An 18,456-nucleotide genomic window follows, 5' to 3' on the forward strand; every position below is an offset into this window, starting at 1 on the left:
GCAAAATATTCCTCCTACCCTTTTGAGTCAAAGGCATTCTTTTCCCAGTTTTGAGAGCTGAAGACATCTGTTTTATGTTTACACAGTGACTCTGTGTAGCTTGAGAAATGTTGATTTCCACCTCATCAACCTCAGTGGTAGAGCAGCATTACTCCAAACATCAGTTAGAAGGGAACAACAATGGCAGAGTATGTCTCCATCTAGGCCTATACTCATAATGCCACAATTATGTGCAAACTATTTCTGAATTTTATCTCTGCCTAATGAAAATTCATTGGCAATTCTACATAAATCAGTCTGAACTTCCAAAGGCATCGATATTAAACATATTTATTTATTCATTTGTCAAATAAACACCTCCAGAAGTTGTGAATGCTCCATCACTGGAGGTTTTTAAGAAGAAATTGGACAGCCATTTGTCTGCAATGATATGGATATAGGTTTGAGCAGCGGGTTGGACTAGAAGAACTCCAAGTTCCCTTTCTATTCCGTTACTGTTATTCTGTAAAATTTGAAATCACCTATCTCTCTCTCAGAGAAAAACTAGGAGTTTAACATAAAAGACCATGAAAATGTGGCATTATTGTAAGATAATATAAAATAGCTGGGCTGATATTTTTTTAAAAAATATTTAGTGATTAAAATTAAAGGGAAACGTAAGAATGAAGTTAATAAAAACATGCACGTTGGTGCCAGAACTTGTTGAACTGAAGAGGACAGTATGTGAAGATGCTGAAGGAGGCAATATATGGAAAATCAAAGATTGAAAAAAATAAGAAAAATCAGTCAGATAGAAGCAAATAATATTTATATAAGAAAAAAAATCATATGGGGTTAAACTTAAATTTAAATTTAAAAAAAAATTAAATTTAAACTTAAATTTGGTCAATATGACTGAATTCATGTTGACTGAAGCCAGGATGCCATTATTACACATATGCAATTTTTTAGAATTTGTTGGCTTGTGTTGCCAGGAACTGTGCTGGCACAGTGGTTAGAATGCAGCATTGCAAACCAAAGCATGCTGGCCAAGGAATGAGGAACATCTGCTAGCCAAGGTCACCCATCCAAGTGCAAAGCACAAAAGCCAGGGAAACTGAATGCTTGTAACCTGAACAATATACCAGCACCTAATTGGACATTTGTAGATAACAGGGGGGAGGGCCAGGGAAAAGGCAAAGTTAATTGCTTTGTCTGCATGCAGAAAACATCAGAATCAGCTTCCCTATTCTTCTGCAACCATTTAAGTTCCAGTAAAGCATAGTCTTGGCAAAACAAAGGCCCAGGAGTCTTTCTTCACTGTATGAATGAATGGGACGGTTGACAGATGTCCTTCTGAGGTTGGTAAAATGAGGACCCAGATTGTTGGGTCCTATATGAAAACACTGTAAACCACTCAGAGAGTGCTGTAAAGTACCATAGAGCAGTATATAAGTCTAAGTGCTATTCTATTGCTATAATATGCAACATTCTTGTCCCCAGTATATGGGTATTACTATATTTAAAAGACCAGATAATCTTAGAATAGCAATAGATTGTAGACTGAGTACAGCCTGAGCCAAAAATGGGATAGGACATAAGAAAATGCAAATGCAAATTTGGGCTCCATTTTTAAAAAAGCATAATTTCCAAAAATAAACTCTCCGTCTTTATTTTATTTTGGTTAGATCCCACTCTGTGTACTTCACTGCATTTTGGATTCAACCTTGAGGAAAAAGTGCCAGTGGGAGGATATCATTTCCTCATTTACCTAGAGGGTGTCAAACAGCTGGAAGAAGAATTTTGGTAGAATGTTAGAGTCAAGAGTCAGATTAAATATGTTAAAGCTCAGGAAGAAATAAAAGCCCAGAGAGTAGTAGAGTTAAAATGGAGGCAATGTATCCATCTCTCTTGGGTGCAAGTCCATGTCCTGGGATAGAATAAGCTAACAATCATTTTATTGTACAAAAATAATTTTTTATTACGCAGTTAGAGAATGTTAAAAATCTCAGAATGCGGACATCTGGATTCACAATTCAGTGATAAAGCATACTGGGCAGCTAGCAACTTCATCTTCTCTTATTTCTCATTGCAATTGTTGGGAAAATAAGAAGGGGTGAGAAAGACATAGAAAAGCAATAAATGCATTTTTCAGTTTAGGACCTTTTATAATTAAATAGTTATTCAAAATGTCTAAATGGATTTTCACAAACCTACCTTTTACTTCCAGTCAGAATTATCCCTGCTGAGCCCCAAATACCATCTAGGGAAGCTTATCAAACATTCTACAAATCCATTTTTGATACAACATGTTACCACAAAACCTAAATCAGTAAAATAAATGTTACTGCCTTTTCCTGTATCTGGAAAATTACACTAGGTCATTAACCACGTTACTCAGTTTTAAAGCTAGAAACCAACAATAGAGCAGTATTGTAAATACTGAGGTCATTGCTTGCAAAAATGGAAGTTTGAAAATGAGTGAAATTAACTTAATCAAAAATAGTAAAAATAATATTTTGAAATTATTCTATTTTTATATTCTATTTATAGCTACTGAGCCTCTAGCTACTATTGCCCCTTTTCTTTTTTAGTTGGTGTAATAGTAAAGGCCTTCAAGAGTGATACTATCTTAATGGTCCTCTTTTCTTTCCTCCTAACCCAGTCCTTTTCATTCCTCTTTCATCCTAACCCAAACTTCACTCTCTTCTCTTCCTGGGTTCTGCCATACTCCTGGAGGGGGGAGGGGAATGTTTGTGGGTTATTGCCTTGACTTCCTCTATCGCTACAATGTAACACTTTACTGTATCTGCATATTTCTTCTGTGAACTTTCTCTCCCCTTGTTGTCAGCTAGTAAAGGGTGGGGGGGGGGAGAAGAAAGGAATGCACCTCCGGCAACTGGTTTATTTCCGTGCTAAGGGGAGGTGTGAAAAGCTGCCAAAACATCGGTGGAGCCTGGAGACGGCCTGATGTTAACTCCTTTTCCCCTCAACGGATTTAACACCTGGGGATTGGCCCATCTGAACTGACCAGATGAACTATGGGGTGGGGTTTTGCTTGGGACACTTTAACCTATTGATCGGAGCGGGAAACCCTCAGATCCTGTTTATCATGCCTGCTATCAACTTCTCCTAATAAAAGTTCCTTTTGGAACAAACTGCTTCTATGAGTTCTACTTTCTTGGGATGAGGTATTGAAGTGGGCCCTGACACTAATTCAGCTCACTGCCAGGAGTTCGATCCTCATCAGCTCAAGATTGACTCAGCCTTCCATCTTTCTGAGGTCAATAAAATGAGTAGCCAGATTGTTGGGGGCAATTTACCGACTCTGTAAACCACTTAGAAAGGGCTGTAAAACTATGAAGAAACTTGGTAAGTCCAAGTGCTATTGCTTTTTTATCCCATTTTTTTAATTGCTTCAAAAAACCAATTTTTCTCTGATGTTGATCTTCCTCATCAGAGTTATCCTTGTTGGTTAGCAATATCATTCCCACTGGAGTAAACATTAATTTCAATTAATATTTTAAAGCTGCAGTCTAGATCTTGGTTTCTATCCTAATTCTAATCTTAAAGTTGCACTGGGGATTAAAATTAGGAAACACAATGATAGAGTATTAATTGTTACTACCTATTTTAAAAACAATAAAATAATAAAACCTTTATCTGGGCATTTTAAGAATTTCTGAACAGTCTTTTTGACAAAGCACACATAAGCTATTGGCTACTTTAAAGGGCTGATTGGAATAAAATGCCTTTCAAGAACCTTTGTTTCAAATTTATTATATTCAGCATCCTTTATTAGTTGAGTATATTTAAGATTCTTTTTTTTAAAAAAATGCTTCATTTAGGATTTTCAGCTTAAAGCAATGCAGACCAATTTGCATTTTATTCAACAACCTATGGCAGAATTCAGAAAGGAATAAATGATGCCCTGGAAAGCATAAAACGTGGATTAACTATTCTGCAGTTTTGCAGATTCATTCTTAGTGGGGGATGAACAGTAACATAATACTTCACATGTCTCAATGTATTTAAATCTTGAAATTGAAAATTATGTGGCAGGTGGTTACCTACCATATCCAGAGGTGTTTCCGTGTGGTAAGTGAGCATGGAGAATGAAGTTATTCAAGCTGTTAAGATAGGCTGGGAGGCTATGATATCCTTCCGGATTATACCAAACCTGTATTTAAATTTTAGATACAAAAATAACAGACAATATATATGTATTTGTAATTTTGTGAATAAATTTGTAGCCAGTGAATCTTAGAATTCAGATGAACAATGAGACAGAATATATCTGCAGGTCCACTCCATAAAGCAACACTAAGAATAATAAAGTGCTTGTTTGTTTGTTCATGTTAGAGGGGGTTTTGAAAAATTTGCAAGCCTCTAGATCAGACATGTCAAACACAAGGCCCGGGGGCCAGATCTGGCCCGCGAAGTGGTTTCATGCGGCCCATGAAGCCATCCTGGAAACAGTGAGGGAACGGCCCCCACTGCCTTGGCCCTGGCCCAGAGACCCTCCTTCTACCAGAGACCCTCAGATCTGTCCCACTCCTGCCCAGGCCCCCACAGGCACCCTTGATGCGAACGATGTAGAGCTGGCCATGCCCACCCAGTAGGCCATATGCACTTTAGCCACACCCACCCAGTAGGCCACGCCCACCCAGGCCATGCCCACCCGGCCCCCTGAGGGCAACCGCAATGCTGATGCGGCCCTCAATGAAATTGCGTTTGACACCCCTGCTCTAGATTGTGAATCCTTGGAGAACTAAAGTAAGAGAACAGTGACTTGTCTAAGTTCAGTTAGTAAGTTCGAGAGTTGTGTGATACTAGTTACAACCCACAGTTCCAATGTTAGAGTTTGTTGGTCTATTTTTTTTTGTAGAAGCAAAATAAAATTTATATTAGCCAAAAAAATATTTGCAAAATTGAAACATAGTTTTTCTCAAAACTCAAACAAGAAGCTAGAAAGGAGGTCCACAAAATGCTACTCCAGTTTTAGTAGAACTAGAGCTCTTTTATCTACAGTACCTGAAGACAGAAAAGGCATTTAAAATTAACTCTGCTAAGAAACCTCAGGTTAAGAGTCAATGTCCATTTCTACTAGAAGCAATTATTGTCAGATGAATTTTCTAGCCTTGACAGGTTTTCTCAGCACATTAGAAACTGACAAACAAAAGTTCCTTTATTACACAAATGCTAATATGACACAAATTAGATTTCCTGCTACAGCAGAATATACAAAGGCAATTTGGAAACAAACCTCCGTTTGGTTATCAATGACAGACACTCGCAGATACAGAACTTTTATTATACATATTAGAAAACTACAACACTACATTATTTTTTTGACATAATCGCCATTCAGATTGAGACACTTGTCATAACTTTCTATAAGGTTTGAAATTCCTTAATAGTAGTCGCTCAGTGGCAAATCTGGGTATGGGGTGTTTGTGTGTGATCAAAAACATCCCAACGGAACTGCTTCAAAAGTTCTTGGGTGTGTCTAGCGATGTGTGGGCAAGCATTATCATGAACCAACACCACACCGGAAGTCAGCATGTCCCGACACTTGTTATGGATGGTTTGCTGAGTTTTGTAACATTTCACAGTAGACTTCTGAATTGATGGTTGAACCATGCTCCATGAACTTCACTAGCAGTACTTCTTTGGCATCTTCACATTTGGCACAATTTTCTATGGCACCACTTCTGATTTAGACATCTTAGATGTCATGCAATTAAATTTCATGGAAGTTATATAAGCTATAAAGTGTACATAACTTCTGACAGCTTGACATATCTGAGCAATGACTGATGGCACCATCAAGTTTTCTTTCTTTAAGGAGGTTTTCTATACTCTTGGATCATCTGGATATGCCAATCTCATATGTCCCATACCCCATCCCATTCATGTTGGAGGCACTTCCGGGTTGAAAGGTTCTGTCAGAACCCATTCCTATTTCATTTCTATCTATCCCCTCTGACCCAAAATCAAATCTCACCTCTCCCTGGGTTCTGCCATACTCCCAAGGGGAGTATGCCTACGGGTTATTGCCTCTGCTTCCTCTATCCACTACAATGTAACATTTTGCTTTCGTTTATTGCCTCTGATTCCATTATCCACTACAATGTAACATTTGGCTTTCCTGCGTTATATCTCTCTCTGAACTTTCTCTCCCTAAACTGTCAGCTAGAACAAGGGAGGGAACAAGGAATGTAACCTCCAGTGCCTGGCTTATTTCTACACTCTCAGAAGAAGGTGTGAAGAGCTGCCCAAACATCGCTGTGTGAACCAGAGACAGGCTGATATTATCTCCCCTTTTCCCATGATGGACTTAACACCTGGGGATTGTCCATCCCACACTGGCTGGATGAACTATGGGGTGGGGTCTTGCTTGGGGATACTTTAACCTATCGTTCTGCGTGGGAAATCTCAGAACCTGTCTATTATGCCTGCTATCAACTGCTCCTAATAAAAGTTCCTGTTGGGAGAAATTGCTTCCAAGAGTTCTGCTTTCTTAAGATGTGGGTTTGAAGTAGGTCCTGACAGGTTCATGATAATGCTCACCTGCACACTGCTAGACATACCCAAGAACTTTTGAAGCAGTTCCATTGGGATGTTTTTGATCAGTCCTCCTATAGCTCAGATTTGGTGCCAAATCTGATAACCAAATGGAGGTTTATTTCTGGAGTGCCCTCATTTATTCCTTGAAAATTATGAGAACAATACTATAGGAAGAAAAAACAACCGCAGTTGACACATTTGCTAGAATGGTCCCTCCCAATATGGACCATTATTTCCTTGGCCCCAGAGTTAAAGGAAACATTTTATGCATATGCTATACCTTTTATGCATATAATATATAAATATAATCTTTTAATACAAAATTACAGCAGAGTTGATAAAACATAGTATGAATCTGTTATAAATCATGAAATTGTTTGCATCTCATGCCTTTCAAAAACTTGACAAGTTGCCTTAATAGAGCCCATTTCTCCAAGTCTTCATTTTTCTGTCCACAGCACTTAAATAGTAATACTGACTTATCCGAGAAACCTGCAATAAGACCCTAGTTTTTAATGTAATTAAATAGTGAATTTTAACAAGATATATTATATGCAAACTAAATTTAAGAAATCACTTATTGGTTTGCTATGTTTCATGACAACTCAATGCCCATAGTTTACCTTTGTTACTGTTCTGTTAGCAGGCACTGGGCTTAAATCAAATTGGAGATTACTAGTCAAAGGCAGCCCAAAACTCCAGCCACCATATCTAGATGTGGGAGGGGAAAAAAGAACATCTTAGAAAATAAAATTCTCATGTTTTAGACATCTTAGATTTCATGCAATTAAATTCCATGGAAGTTATATAAGCCATAAAGTGTACATCACTTCTGACAGTTTAACATATCTGGGCAATGACTGATGGCACCATCAAGTTTTCTTTCTTTAAGGAGGTTTGCTACACACTTGGATCATCTGGATATGCCAATCTTATATGTCCCATACCCATCCCATTCGTGTTGGAGGCACTTCCAGGTTGAAAGAATTAGCCCATGACATCACCGTTGCCTGGAGGATGCCCATGGGGCATCTTTCACGTCCCTGTCAAGGAGCTGGCATGAGTGATGGGAGCTCACCCCAACACACAGCAGCACTTGGGTCTCAAACCTGCAACCCAGCATCCTAACGATATGAGTCACCATGCTCCTAATATATCCCATGAAGGATTTCTTGTACAGAGAAAAGGAAGAGAAGAAGCTGACAAGGGAGTTGCAGGCTCAGGATTCAGATAAAAAGAAAATCCAGGCAATTCCCAATTCTTGTGGAAATAAGGTACTCAGCTGCACCAACATGTTCTTTTCTACATACTGAAAGAGCTACCAGGAAGTGTATAATCTCAAGTTTAATTAAATTAAATGTATGTTTTCATTTTTATTTTTCAAGATTTATGGACTAGTATTTTAAAAAAGAAGAGAAACAAAATAATTTTAGAATCCTAATTTATGACTTTTTAAAAACAAAATTAAAGATTATGGCTGCAAGAAGCATTCTAAATCCCTTTTGTTCAGTGAACTGGTAACTAAGAAATTATGCAAATATAATGTGCCAAACACTGTCTTGCTGTAATAGATATTTAGAAATATCACCACAGATTATTCCTTTAAATTAAATTTTAATTATGTGATAGAATTGAAAGTATAAACATAAATGAAAGAAATGCAAATGCTAAGGAAGACACTGATTGAGAAAAAGTGTTAACCACTTTGGTAAGAATGCACACACACCCATCCTTTTTTTTACTATGTCCCCCAAATCACAAGAATAAAGCTCAGGAAAAGAAATACAGACAATGTTTCACTCATGAACTTGAGTAACCATGGTCATTGAGAAAAGCGGAAACATTGACTAACGCCTGCCTATTCACTAAAGTAGGCACGCTAGAGGCAACAGACAGACTATAGATAACAGGATAAAATCAATTACATTTGCTTGACAGGATTAAGACCAAGGGAACCCAATACTTATTACCAATCACAAGCTTTTTCAAAACAAGTAAAACCAAATAATAAAAACATACAAAGAAAGCCTCAAAATTACAAAATACTGTAAACTATATAAAAATCCTTGTGCTCACCAAGCTAATTTGACAGCCACTCCAGAAACATGCTGCTACCAAATAAACAGAGACCTTCTTTCTTGCAGCCTGCCTCCATTTTATTTCCAATATCTTTCTCCTGGCTTGGAACCAGACCATATTTTGCTTCCCATACCTCCATATGTAGGACTTGCTATCCCATTCTCTCCCTGAACTAGTATGAGGAGACATGGTGGTAACCAGATGCATCAGGAGAGGTGGTGGGGATCTCAATGGGACAACAATGAAATTAATGCTGCTTTGGCAATAACACTTTAAGTCAGGACTTTCTGTTAAAGTTAAATAGAGCTAGCAAGGGAAAGCAATAAAATAAATGGAATACCTCTTTTGAATAAAATCTTTGGCAGTAACTAGAAGATAAGTTTCTACATCATGCCCAGTAAGGTTATATATTATCCGGGAAGAGAATGTTCTCTTGTGAGGTGGTGAAAAGTTCAGCTTTGGACAAGTCTAGAAATAAAAGGAATTTATGAACATGAAAGATTTTTATACCTAAAATTATATTATTTTGATGAAAAATAAATATTAATATAAAATATTCTTTAGTATCTCTATGCAATATTATTTTAATGAATAAAACTTCAAGCAAATGAAGCAAGGCAAAGTTTTTTTTTATTAAATTATAATTTAATAAAAAAATGAAACCATGTATACAAACTAATTTTCAACTGGGCAGATATACTTTCTATAAAGGTAAAGGTAAAGGTTCCCCCACACATGCGTGCTAGTCGTTTCTGACTCTAGGGGCCAGTGCTCATCTCCGTTTCAAAGCCGAAGAGCCAGCGCTTGTCCGAGGACGTCTCTGTGGTCATGTGGCCGGCATGACTAGACACCAGAGGCACACGGAACACTGTTACCTTCCCACCATAGTGGTCCCTATTTTTCTACATGCATTTTTACGTGCTTTTGAACTGCTAGGTTGGCAGAAGCTGGGATGAGTAACAAGCGCTCACTCTGTTACGTGGCATTCGGGATTCGACCCACCAAACTGCCGACCTTCTGATCGACAAGCTCAGCGTCCTAACCCACTGAGCCACCGCGTCCCTTCTATACTTTCTATACTTTAGGGCAATTATTAACTACATTTAATTGTTAATCTACTAGTTCACACTTTGAAACAAATCTAAAATTAAAAAAAATGTAAGTACTATCTATATACATTGTTCTTTTAATCTCAAGAACCATGATGTTTCAAGCAAATAATTCCTTTTACTTTTCTGCACATTTGCTTTCTTTCCATGTGCAGTATGGCTGAAACTGATTTTAACTGTGCAACTACAATTAAATGGACATAAAAGGCACCTCTGATCAAGCTTAATGGCTCTGGCCATGTAGTTGTCTTAGCAGCAGTAGAGAAGTAGAAGCAGTTTGCTAGAATATTTTTTCAGCTTCTCAGTTTAATCTATGACCTTGGGTTTTCTGATCCAGCCCTGCTTGAGATCAATCAAGGCCAGTGAGGTGTTAACACATTATACAGTGTTTCCCCAAAATTAAGACCTACCCCCAAAAGTAAGCCCTAGCTTGTTTTTTTGGGGGAGGGCCTAATATAAGCCCTACCCTGATAATAAGCACCAGCTACAGTAGGATCCTCAGCCAGATGGGGGGCACGGCCAGCTGACATTGCTTATGTCAGGAGCGCCTATGGGGTTGAGGAATATTTCTTCACATACACCCTTATCTTCTCCAGTCCTCAGTGAACCCCAGTCTCTGCCCGTCTTGTCTACATGCCCTGCTGTTTGGACATTCCTTGGCCATGTCGGGTGACTTCTGGCTTCCGAGTGGCTGCCTGTGCTGCTTCTGGCCCCACTGGGGCTCTTTGCCCTCCTGGCCATGCCACTCTGAGCCACTCTGCTGGACTGCTTCTGTCTGATGTGGGGCGAGTCGGCATTTCTGTGTCTGGTTCTCAGCTGCTGCCACATGTTTCTAAGACTAAAAATCAAGTTCAATCAGACCTTCCAACTTCATGAGATTTTTTTTTTGTGAGAAGTTGGAAGGTCTGATTGAACTTTTTTTTTTAGTCCCATAAATACGCAGTGGCAGCTGAAAAACATGATGCAGCTGAAAGGCAGGTTAGTGAAAAAATGCTTGGGGGAGGTGAGGGCATCTGGACAGGGATGTGTGGCAATTTCTCCAGCTCTGCAGAGGCAGGAGCAAGGCAGGAGCAGCCTCATGCTCTTTGGGCCCTGGCAAGCACCGCAGCTATCATACCGGCTATGCAAGGCAGGCATGGGGCTGCCCTTGGCCGCTTTCAGCCTTTACCCTGCACAGTTTTGGCAGGTGTTCTTTTACTCATATGTTCCTCTGTAGAAAAATTGTAGAAAAGAAGAACTGATAATTTGTTTCTCTGAGCCTGATTGTTTTCTTGCAGATATTTCATTATCCAGCTAGGTAACATCATCAGTGCTAGATAATAGAAATTAACATTATATTTAGTTTTGTCTCCAAAACTAGTAGTTTTATGTTTGAGAAAGTGAAGGAAGATTCTACTGGAAGCAAGTTTATTTATTTATTTATTTATTATTGGGACTTATATGCCGCCCTATCTCCCGAAGGACTCAGGGCGGCTAACAACAGTATCATATAATAAATACAGAAGTTAAGATAAAAATTAAAATTAAAGGCCTCTGTACAATAAATTAAAATTAAAATTAAAATAAATTAAAAGTTAGAGTTAAAAATTAAAAACATAATTAAAATCCCTGTCAGTCCAGGTCAGCCAGGTGGAAAAGGAGTGTTTTGAGGCCGCGGCGAAAGGACCAGAGATCTTGGGCCATCCGAAGCTCAAGCTCAAGCTAATCATAAATTACTTTGCCATGTATATTGTTAATAGCAATAGCACTTAAGACTTATATACTGCTTCACAATGCTTTACAGCTCCCTCTAAGCTGTTTACAGAGTCAGCATATTGCTCCCAACAATCTGGGTCCTCATTTTATTGACCTTGGAAGAATGGAAGGTTGAGTCAACTTTGAGCCAGTGAGAATCAAACTGCTGGCAGTCATCAGAATTAGCCTGCAATACTGCATTTTAACCACTGCGCCACAACAGCTCTATTAAAAACTTATTTTCCCACTTCAATTCTCTTCATTCTATTATTATTGATCATCGCACAGTCAGCCAGATGTTCAGACTGGATTTGGCATTTTTGTCTACCTATCGAGTCCTTACCAAGGACCTGGGATAGGCAGATGTGGATGTTTGATGGTATTACAGATATCATCGCAGGATAGAAGCAGTTCCTAGTAAGGCCGCCTTTTGCAAATTAATGGTGAATTTGTCAATGCCAATGGTGTTCAAAGTGGTGCTCCAGTTGTTTTGGGATTGCACCCAATGCGCCTATTACTATTGGTACTACCCTTACTTGCCTTTGCCACAATCTTTCTATTTCTATTTGTAGGTCTTTGTATTTTGTTATCTTCTCCAGTTCTTTCTCATCTATTCTGCTGTCTCCAGGCATTGCCATGTCCACTATCCAGACTTTTTTGTCTTTCTTATTGACAATTGTTAAGTCCGAGGTGTTATGTTGCAGGTGTCTGTTTCAATTCTGAAGTCCCAGAGCAGTTTAACTTTATCATTTTCTATAACTTTTTCTATTTTATGATCCCACCAGTTCTTGCTTTCTGGCAAATGATATTTCTTGCAGATCTTCCAATGCACCATTGTTGCTACTTTGTCATGCCGCTGCTTGTAGTCAATCTGTGCAATCTTCTTGCAGCAGCTTACCAGGTGGTCCACTGTTTCTTCAGCTTCTTTGCATAGGCGGCACTTACTGTCTATTGCTGTCTTCGCAATTTTGACTTTGTATTGCATTTGTGCTTAAGGCTTAGTCTTGTGCAGCCAGAATTAGTCCCTCAGTCTCTTTCTTCAACTTTCTTGCTCTTAGCCATTGCCAGGTCTTGTTATTATCTGCTTTCCCAGCTATTCTTTTTAATGTACTGGCCATGTAGTGCTTTGTCTTCCCATGCCTCTATTCTGTTCTTCATTTGGTCTTTCTTGTAGGCCAGTTTGGTCTCTCCAGTAGTCAGTAAGCCTTCCTGATATACTAATTTCAGTGCATCTTCATTATTGTCCTTCAGATATTCTTCCAAAGCCATTTTTAATTCTTCAACCATCTGATGTACTTGAGTCCAGTCCACTATTCCAGCTGTGTATCTAATGACTGGAATTGCCCAGGTGTTGATTGCCTTCACAGTATTTCCTCCATTGAGTTTGGACTTTAAGATCTTCTTCACTCTCTTGATGTATTCACCTCTAATCTTTTTCTTGACTTCAGTGTGCTTGATGTTATCAGCTTGAAGGATACCCAAGTATTTGTAGTAATCTTCCTTAACCAGACGTTTAATGTTATTTTTCTGGGGCATCTTGATTCCTTCAGTTTTCACTATTTTTCCTTGTTTGAGAGTAAGTGTGGCACATTTGTCCAAGCCAAACTCCATTGCAATACCTTGGCTATATAATACGGACTATATATACTGCTATATATTCAGCAACGATTCTATTTCAGATGATGTTTTTCCATACAGCTTCAGATGTAAAAGAAAAAGGTGCTGGAACTCACACATGTCATGCAGCCCGCCTTGCCTACCCTACAAGGTTCCATCCAAAAAAGGTGGAAAGGTTCTGAGCATTCTATGACAAAAAAAGCCCTGCTTAAGTAATGTTAAGTAGTATTAAATGAAAATAATGTTAAATTGGCAGCTTGGGAAATTAGCTTTTATAAATATGTTAAAGATATCTGTTTTTCATAAAGTTGGGTTTGGTCTTAGAAAAAAATCCACTTATTTAACCTTCATTTGAACCTTTAGTCATTTTCTAAAAAAAATTCTCTTATTTTGATCTTATTGCATGAGATTCTAATTTGAATTTACCTCTCCACTGAGTGTGCAATTGCAGGCAGTATACTGATCACTCTGATTTCCACTGAATATCCACTTTTCAGCCACATCTTCCTTGAAACATGTTCTGAAAGTAAGCAGATTTAACACTGACATTGCCTATAAATTTGCATACACAGCATAGTGGGAATTTCCCAGATAATGCAGAACACTAAGCAGGAATACCTCATTATTTATTAATTTCCTAAAGCTTTTCCAAAGGAAACTAAATTTGATCAGCTCCGCTTGGTTTTTACTGGTTTAACTATTCTTCTGTTCATTTATTTTTATTCAATATTAAAACTGAGTAGAAAAGTTTTAATAAGACCTTTTATATAAGCAAAAAATTATCTACACTAACATTACTTTAAGAAATATTGGAAGCAAAAGGGAATCTTGTGCCTGAGAGACTGTCTAATACATGCTTACCCATAAAATCCTATGATACAACTATTGTATGTGTAGCCCATGCCACAATTAGTTACAGTATATGTACAAATAAATAATAAAAGGGCCCACATATCTTTTTTTTTTAGTTTTTGTGAGCCCCGTCCAACAACAGCTGAAAATCAGAGGTCTAATTTTTGCCATTTTGTGTGGTGGAAAACACACAAAAACTATACTGTGTGCTTTTAAAATAAATTTAGCACATTTTGAAAAAGATAAACAAAGCCTGACTTAGTCCATTTTGCATCCTTGCATCCTTTACTCTTCCCCAAATGTCAAGAGCTACAGAGACACACAAAGGTTGTCCATTCATGGTCTATCCAAATGCTCCCTCAAACAGTAAGGGTGACAACTTTTTAAGGCACTGGATGCCATTATGTGGTGTAAAATGATAAAGAAGGCTCTGACAACATACGTATAAAAATGACCAAATATATCTACCGGTAAGTTGTCATCCATTTCACCACTGAGATTTCATGTAAGAATATCAAAATTGCAGTTTTCTTTCTTGCAGAACTCTTATAAGAGCTCATTAATGTCTCTTATTGTGTTGAACAGAAACTTTCAATCTTTTTACTTAATAAGTAATTTAATTTTGGTAATCTATGGACACCATTCAAAACTTAACTGACTCCTATGCCACAAGAATCTTCACACATCCCTATTTCAACCCTCCTCTTTCATCAGTGACTGTAACTTGGTAAACTTACATTCCTGCACTCCTATAAACCCTCAATCAAGCATAATTCATTGGTATTTACTTCTGACTAGAATCTGTAGTAAGGCTGCATCTATGCTTACTTAACACTATAATGAGTACGATTCGTTGGAAATAAACAAATATTTAAACATGCTTATTATGCATGATTTAGGTATCAGCCTGTTTGAAGTTCTTGGGTTTATTTTTGAATTATTCTAGTTAATAATTTATATTGCATTACTGCTGAACTACAAGGTTTAGCAATAGCAAAAAATCTAAAATATCTTAATTTTGACAGCACTTAATATCAGTGAGACCTGTAAATCTAAATTTGGTATTTTGGTGAAGAATATTGCACATTTAATATTGGATATTTAATTGGACCAAATTTTGGTAGAAAACACTATCTGACTGTTGCTAGAATATTTTCCAATGTTGGCAGCTAGGTATAAACTCTGCAGATTATCCTGATGACTCATACTTTTCAGTCATTTGTCTTTTTAGATGAGGTTAAAGGTAGGAAGGAGATTATTATTTTGTTATTCTGAGTTACTTACAAATGGAGAAAGGTACTTACAAATTATTTCTGTTTAGACAGGTATTATCTATTCCAGGAAAAGAGAGCATTGAAGCAACCAAAGCATCTGTGGTTTGATTGTAATTCCTAAACACACAAATAAACCAAATGATTAACTGCAATTTCAAGGCAACCATAAATAGTGAACAGGATAGTCAACATTCTTTTGAATCCCTATATCCCATGTTAAAACTGAATAACAATGGAAACTGAAGAAAGCTATCATGTGTCAGAATACTAAAACCTACACAAACACACACCAGTTAAAAATATTTTAACATTGTATTTTCTTCTGTTTTTATTGTTTTGATGTTCCTTGTTTTTGAAGGGATTATTCTGAATTTATTTATTTAAAAAAAATATTGGTCACCCATCTTACCATGGGGTAATTCTGGGTGGCTTACAGTTACATATACAATTAAAAGATAGAAAGTTTATCAGACATTAAAACCAAGGACACATGAGGAGGGCAGGGGCAGAATGGGGGGATGTGAGATCTGTTATTACTCTATCAGCCACCTCCACTGGGCTGTTCCCCCACTGGGGACCCAAGCTGACTAGCAGACCCATGTCTTTAGGCCCCTATAAAAGGATAGGAGGGTTGGCACCAACCTCACATCGGGAGGGGCGGGCAAGATATTCCAGAGGGCAGGAGCAACAGAAGAGAAGGCCCTCCTCCTGGACATCACAAGCCAGAATAATCAGGCTGATGGGACCCGGAACATGCCTCCTCTGCTGGCACGAGTGGTACAGGACAATCCAAGTGGAGTGAGACAGTCCCTCAATAAACTGAACCCATGCTACGAAGGGCTTTAAAGGTGATCACCAACAACTTGAATTGTACCCAGAAGCAGACTGGTAACCAGTGCAGGTCATGGAGCAATGGTGTTACAGGGGCTATTCCTGCCTGCCCAAAACTATCCATGCTATCACACCCTGCATCAGCTGTAGCTTCGAAATGCTCTTCAAGGCTAGCTCCATGTAGAGTGCATTACAACAGTCCAGCTGTAAGGGACTAGGGACTAAACAATTGATCACAGGGAATCCTGGTCCAGGAAAGGCTGCAACTGTTGCACAACTCAAAGTTGTGCAAAGGTTCTCCTAGCCATGACTGCCACCTGTTCCTCAAACAGGAGTTATGAGTCCAGAAAAATTCCCAAGTTGCAGACTGGGTCTTTTTGGGACAGTGCCACCCCACCCCACCTTTGTCAAATATGACAAAATCCTGGATGTCCCCCATCCAGGCTCCCACAGCCTCCAGCTACTGTGAAAGGACAGCCACAGCATCACTTGGGTCACCAAGAGTAAAATATAGAGTTGGGTTCACCAGCATACAATATATACCTCAACCCGTGGTGACCAATGATCTCACCCAGCAGTAGAAAAGGAGTGGAAAAAGTACCAAGCCCTGTAGCACACCACAGAATAGCAGCTGAGGGCTGGACCTCTCACTTCCTATCAATATTGATTAGGACCTGCCTTGGAGAAAGGAGCCAAACCAGCACAGAACTGTGCCACCCATCCCCATCCCCTGCAGCCAGCCCAAAAGGATACCATGGTCAATGGTATCAAAAGCTGCTGAGAGGTCAAGGAGAGCGAGAATGGTTGCACTACCCCCATCTCGCTCTCTCCAGAGATCATTGACAAATGTGACCAACACCATTTCCATCTCATAATGAGGCCTGAATCCTGACTGAAAGGAGTCCAGATAATCCATTTCATCTAGGACCTCTGCAGCTGCCAGATCACCACAACTCTCCCTAAGAAGGTTGGAAACTGGATGAAAATTGTCCAGGCAGGTGGGATCCAGTGATGCTTTTTTAAGGAGAATCAGGGCTTGCTTAAAAGTATCTGGAATTGTTTCCTCTTCTAGTGATGTATTAATTACTATCTGGACCCATCTGGTAGTCACCATCCTGACGGCTTCCACCATCGAGGAGGGACAAGGATCTAACTGACAGGTACTGACAGCAACAAGAGCCCTATCCACTTCATCAGGACCAACCGGATGAAACCCTTCCCAGATAACAAGGCTGAACAAACTCCTCTGCCCAGCCCTACAAAGGATTACCCAAGCCCCCCCCTGATCTAGGAGGGAATGGGTGACCCAAAACAGGGCTTCTAGGCACCACTCTGAGAATACAATAAGAATGGAGAAATACTGCTGTTTTGCCATTCTTATTGCCATGAGATAGGCCTTAATAATGCTGCTTGGGTGGGGGGGGCGAAAGCCCTAATAAGCAGGCATATACATAGAATGAAGGCTATTGCTAAGCACATTTGATTTGTGCTTAGATTGTAAGCCCCCTGAGTCTTCAGAGAAGGGCGGGATATAAATGGGATTAAATAAATAAATAAATAAATAAAATAGCTGCTCTAAGTCATATCCAGCCAGAGTTATCCCTTGTCTTCCTTCAATGGTGCTCTAGGCATCTCTTGGCCCTTTTCAGAACCTGTAGTTCCTCTGTAAACCATGGGGAAGTTTAGGAACAATGAGTCAAGAGAGACTGCAGAGGTGCGATCCTGCCCAAAGTCATGGGTGCCCTTAAATTCCAGCTGCTGCCACAGCTTCAGCAGGACTGTATAGCAGCAACTCCAGGACATCCCCCAGTTCCCTCTGGAACCCATCAGGGTCCATCTGTCACTGGGGGAAGACCATTCAAATGGGTCCAGCCTGCCTACGGGGAGGGACAGCACATGAGAGCCTCAATTTATTTATTTTTCTTTTTCCCCCTCTATGTTTTCCTCACTTTATATCTTTTTTCATATAATAGTTTCAGGTTTTTTAAAGAATATGGATGTTTAGTATAATAATTATATAGTTATATTGCAATTTAGTTTAAAGATAATATAACAAAATTTTAAAGAAGTTAAGAAATTTTCATTTCAATGTTTCTAATAATGAATGCAACTTTTTTTTTTTAAAAAAGAGGACCATTGAAATATTTGTAACTTGGAAAAAATTCCAATTTTGGATAATTATTGTAAGATATTTAAAATACTCAAAATTCTTAGTAAAACACCGATTTATAAATGGTTCCATGAACATATAAGAGGGGTGGACAAGAATACACTAAGGCTGAAGCTTGTCTGTACCTCTTATATGTTCATAAAACCAAGGATAAAGCACCCAGACACAAACTGAGTAATGTGGTATATGCAGTACAGTGCAGTGAGCCATGTGCAGATCTGTACTTTCGGGAAACAAAATA

At 38.8% G+C, this 18,456-nt stretch overlaps 1 protein-coding gene across 1 annotated transcript in view; it reads right to left on the bottom strand.

Annotated features, from left to right (window-relative positions):
- ABCA12 (ATP binding cassette subfamily A member 12) overlaps nt 1-18,456 on the bottom strand; it is a gene marked incomplete at its 5' end in the record, with an annotated part of 277,161 nt that overhangs the window by 64,228 nt on the left and 194,477 nt on the right. The window contains 5 exons of the mRNA XM_081312657.1: nt 4,054-4,159; nt 7,173-7,260; nt 8,969-9,096; nt 13,515-13,608; nt 15,245-15,331. Of these exons, the coding sequence (XP_081168783.1) occupies nt 4,054-4,159; nt 7,173-7,260; nt 8,969-9,096; nt 13,515-13,608; nt 15,245-15,331 (503 nt within the window). The remainder of the gene's footprint in view (nt 1-4,053; nt 4,160-7,172; nt 7,261-8,968; nt 9,097-13,514; nt 13,609-15,244; nt 15,332-18,456) is intronic.

Source organism: Vipera berus (genome assembly GCF_964194415.1).
Source record: "Vipera berus genome assembly, chromosome: 1".
Classification (NCBI taxonomy): Eukaryota; Metazoa; Chordata; class Lepidosauria; order Squamata; family Viperidae; genus Vipera; species Vipera berus.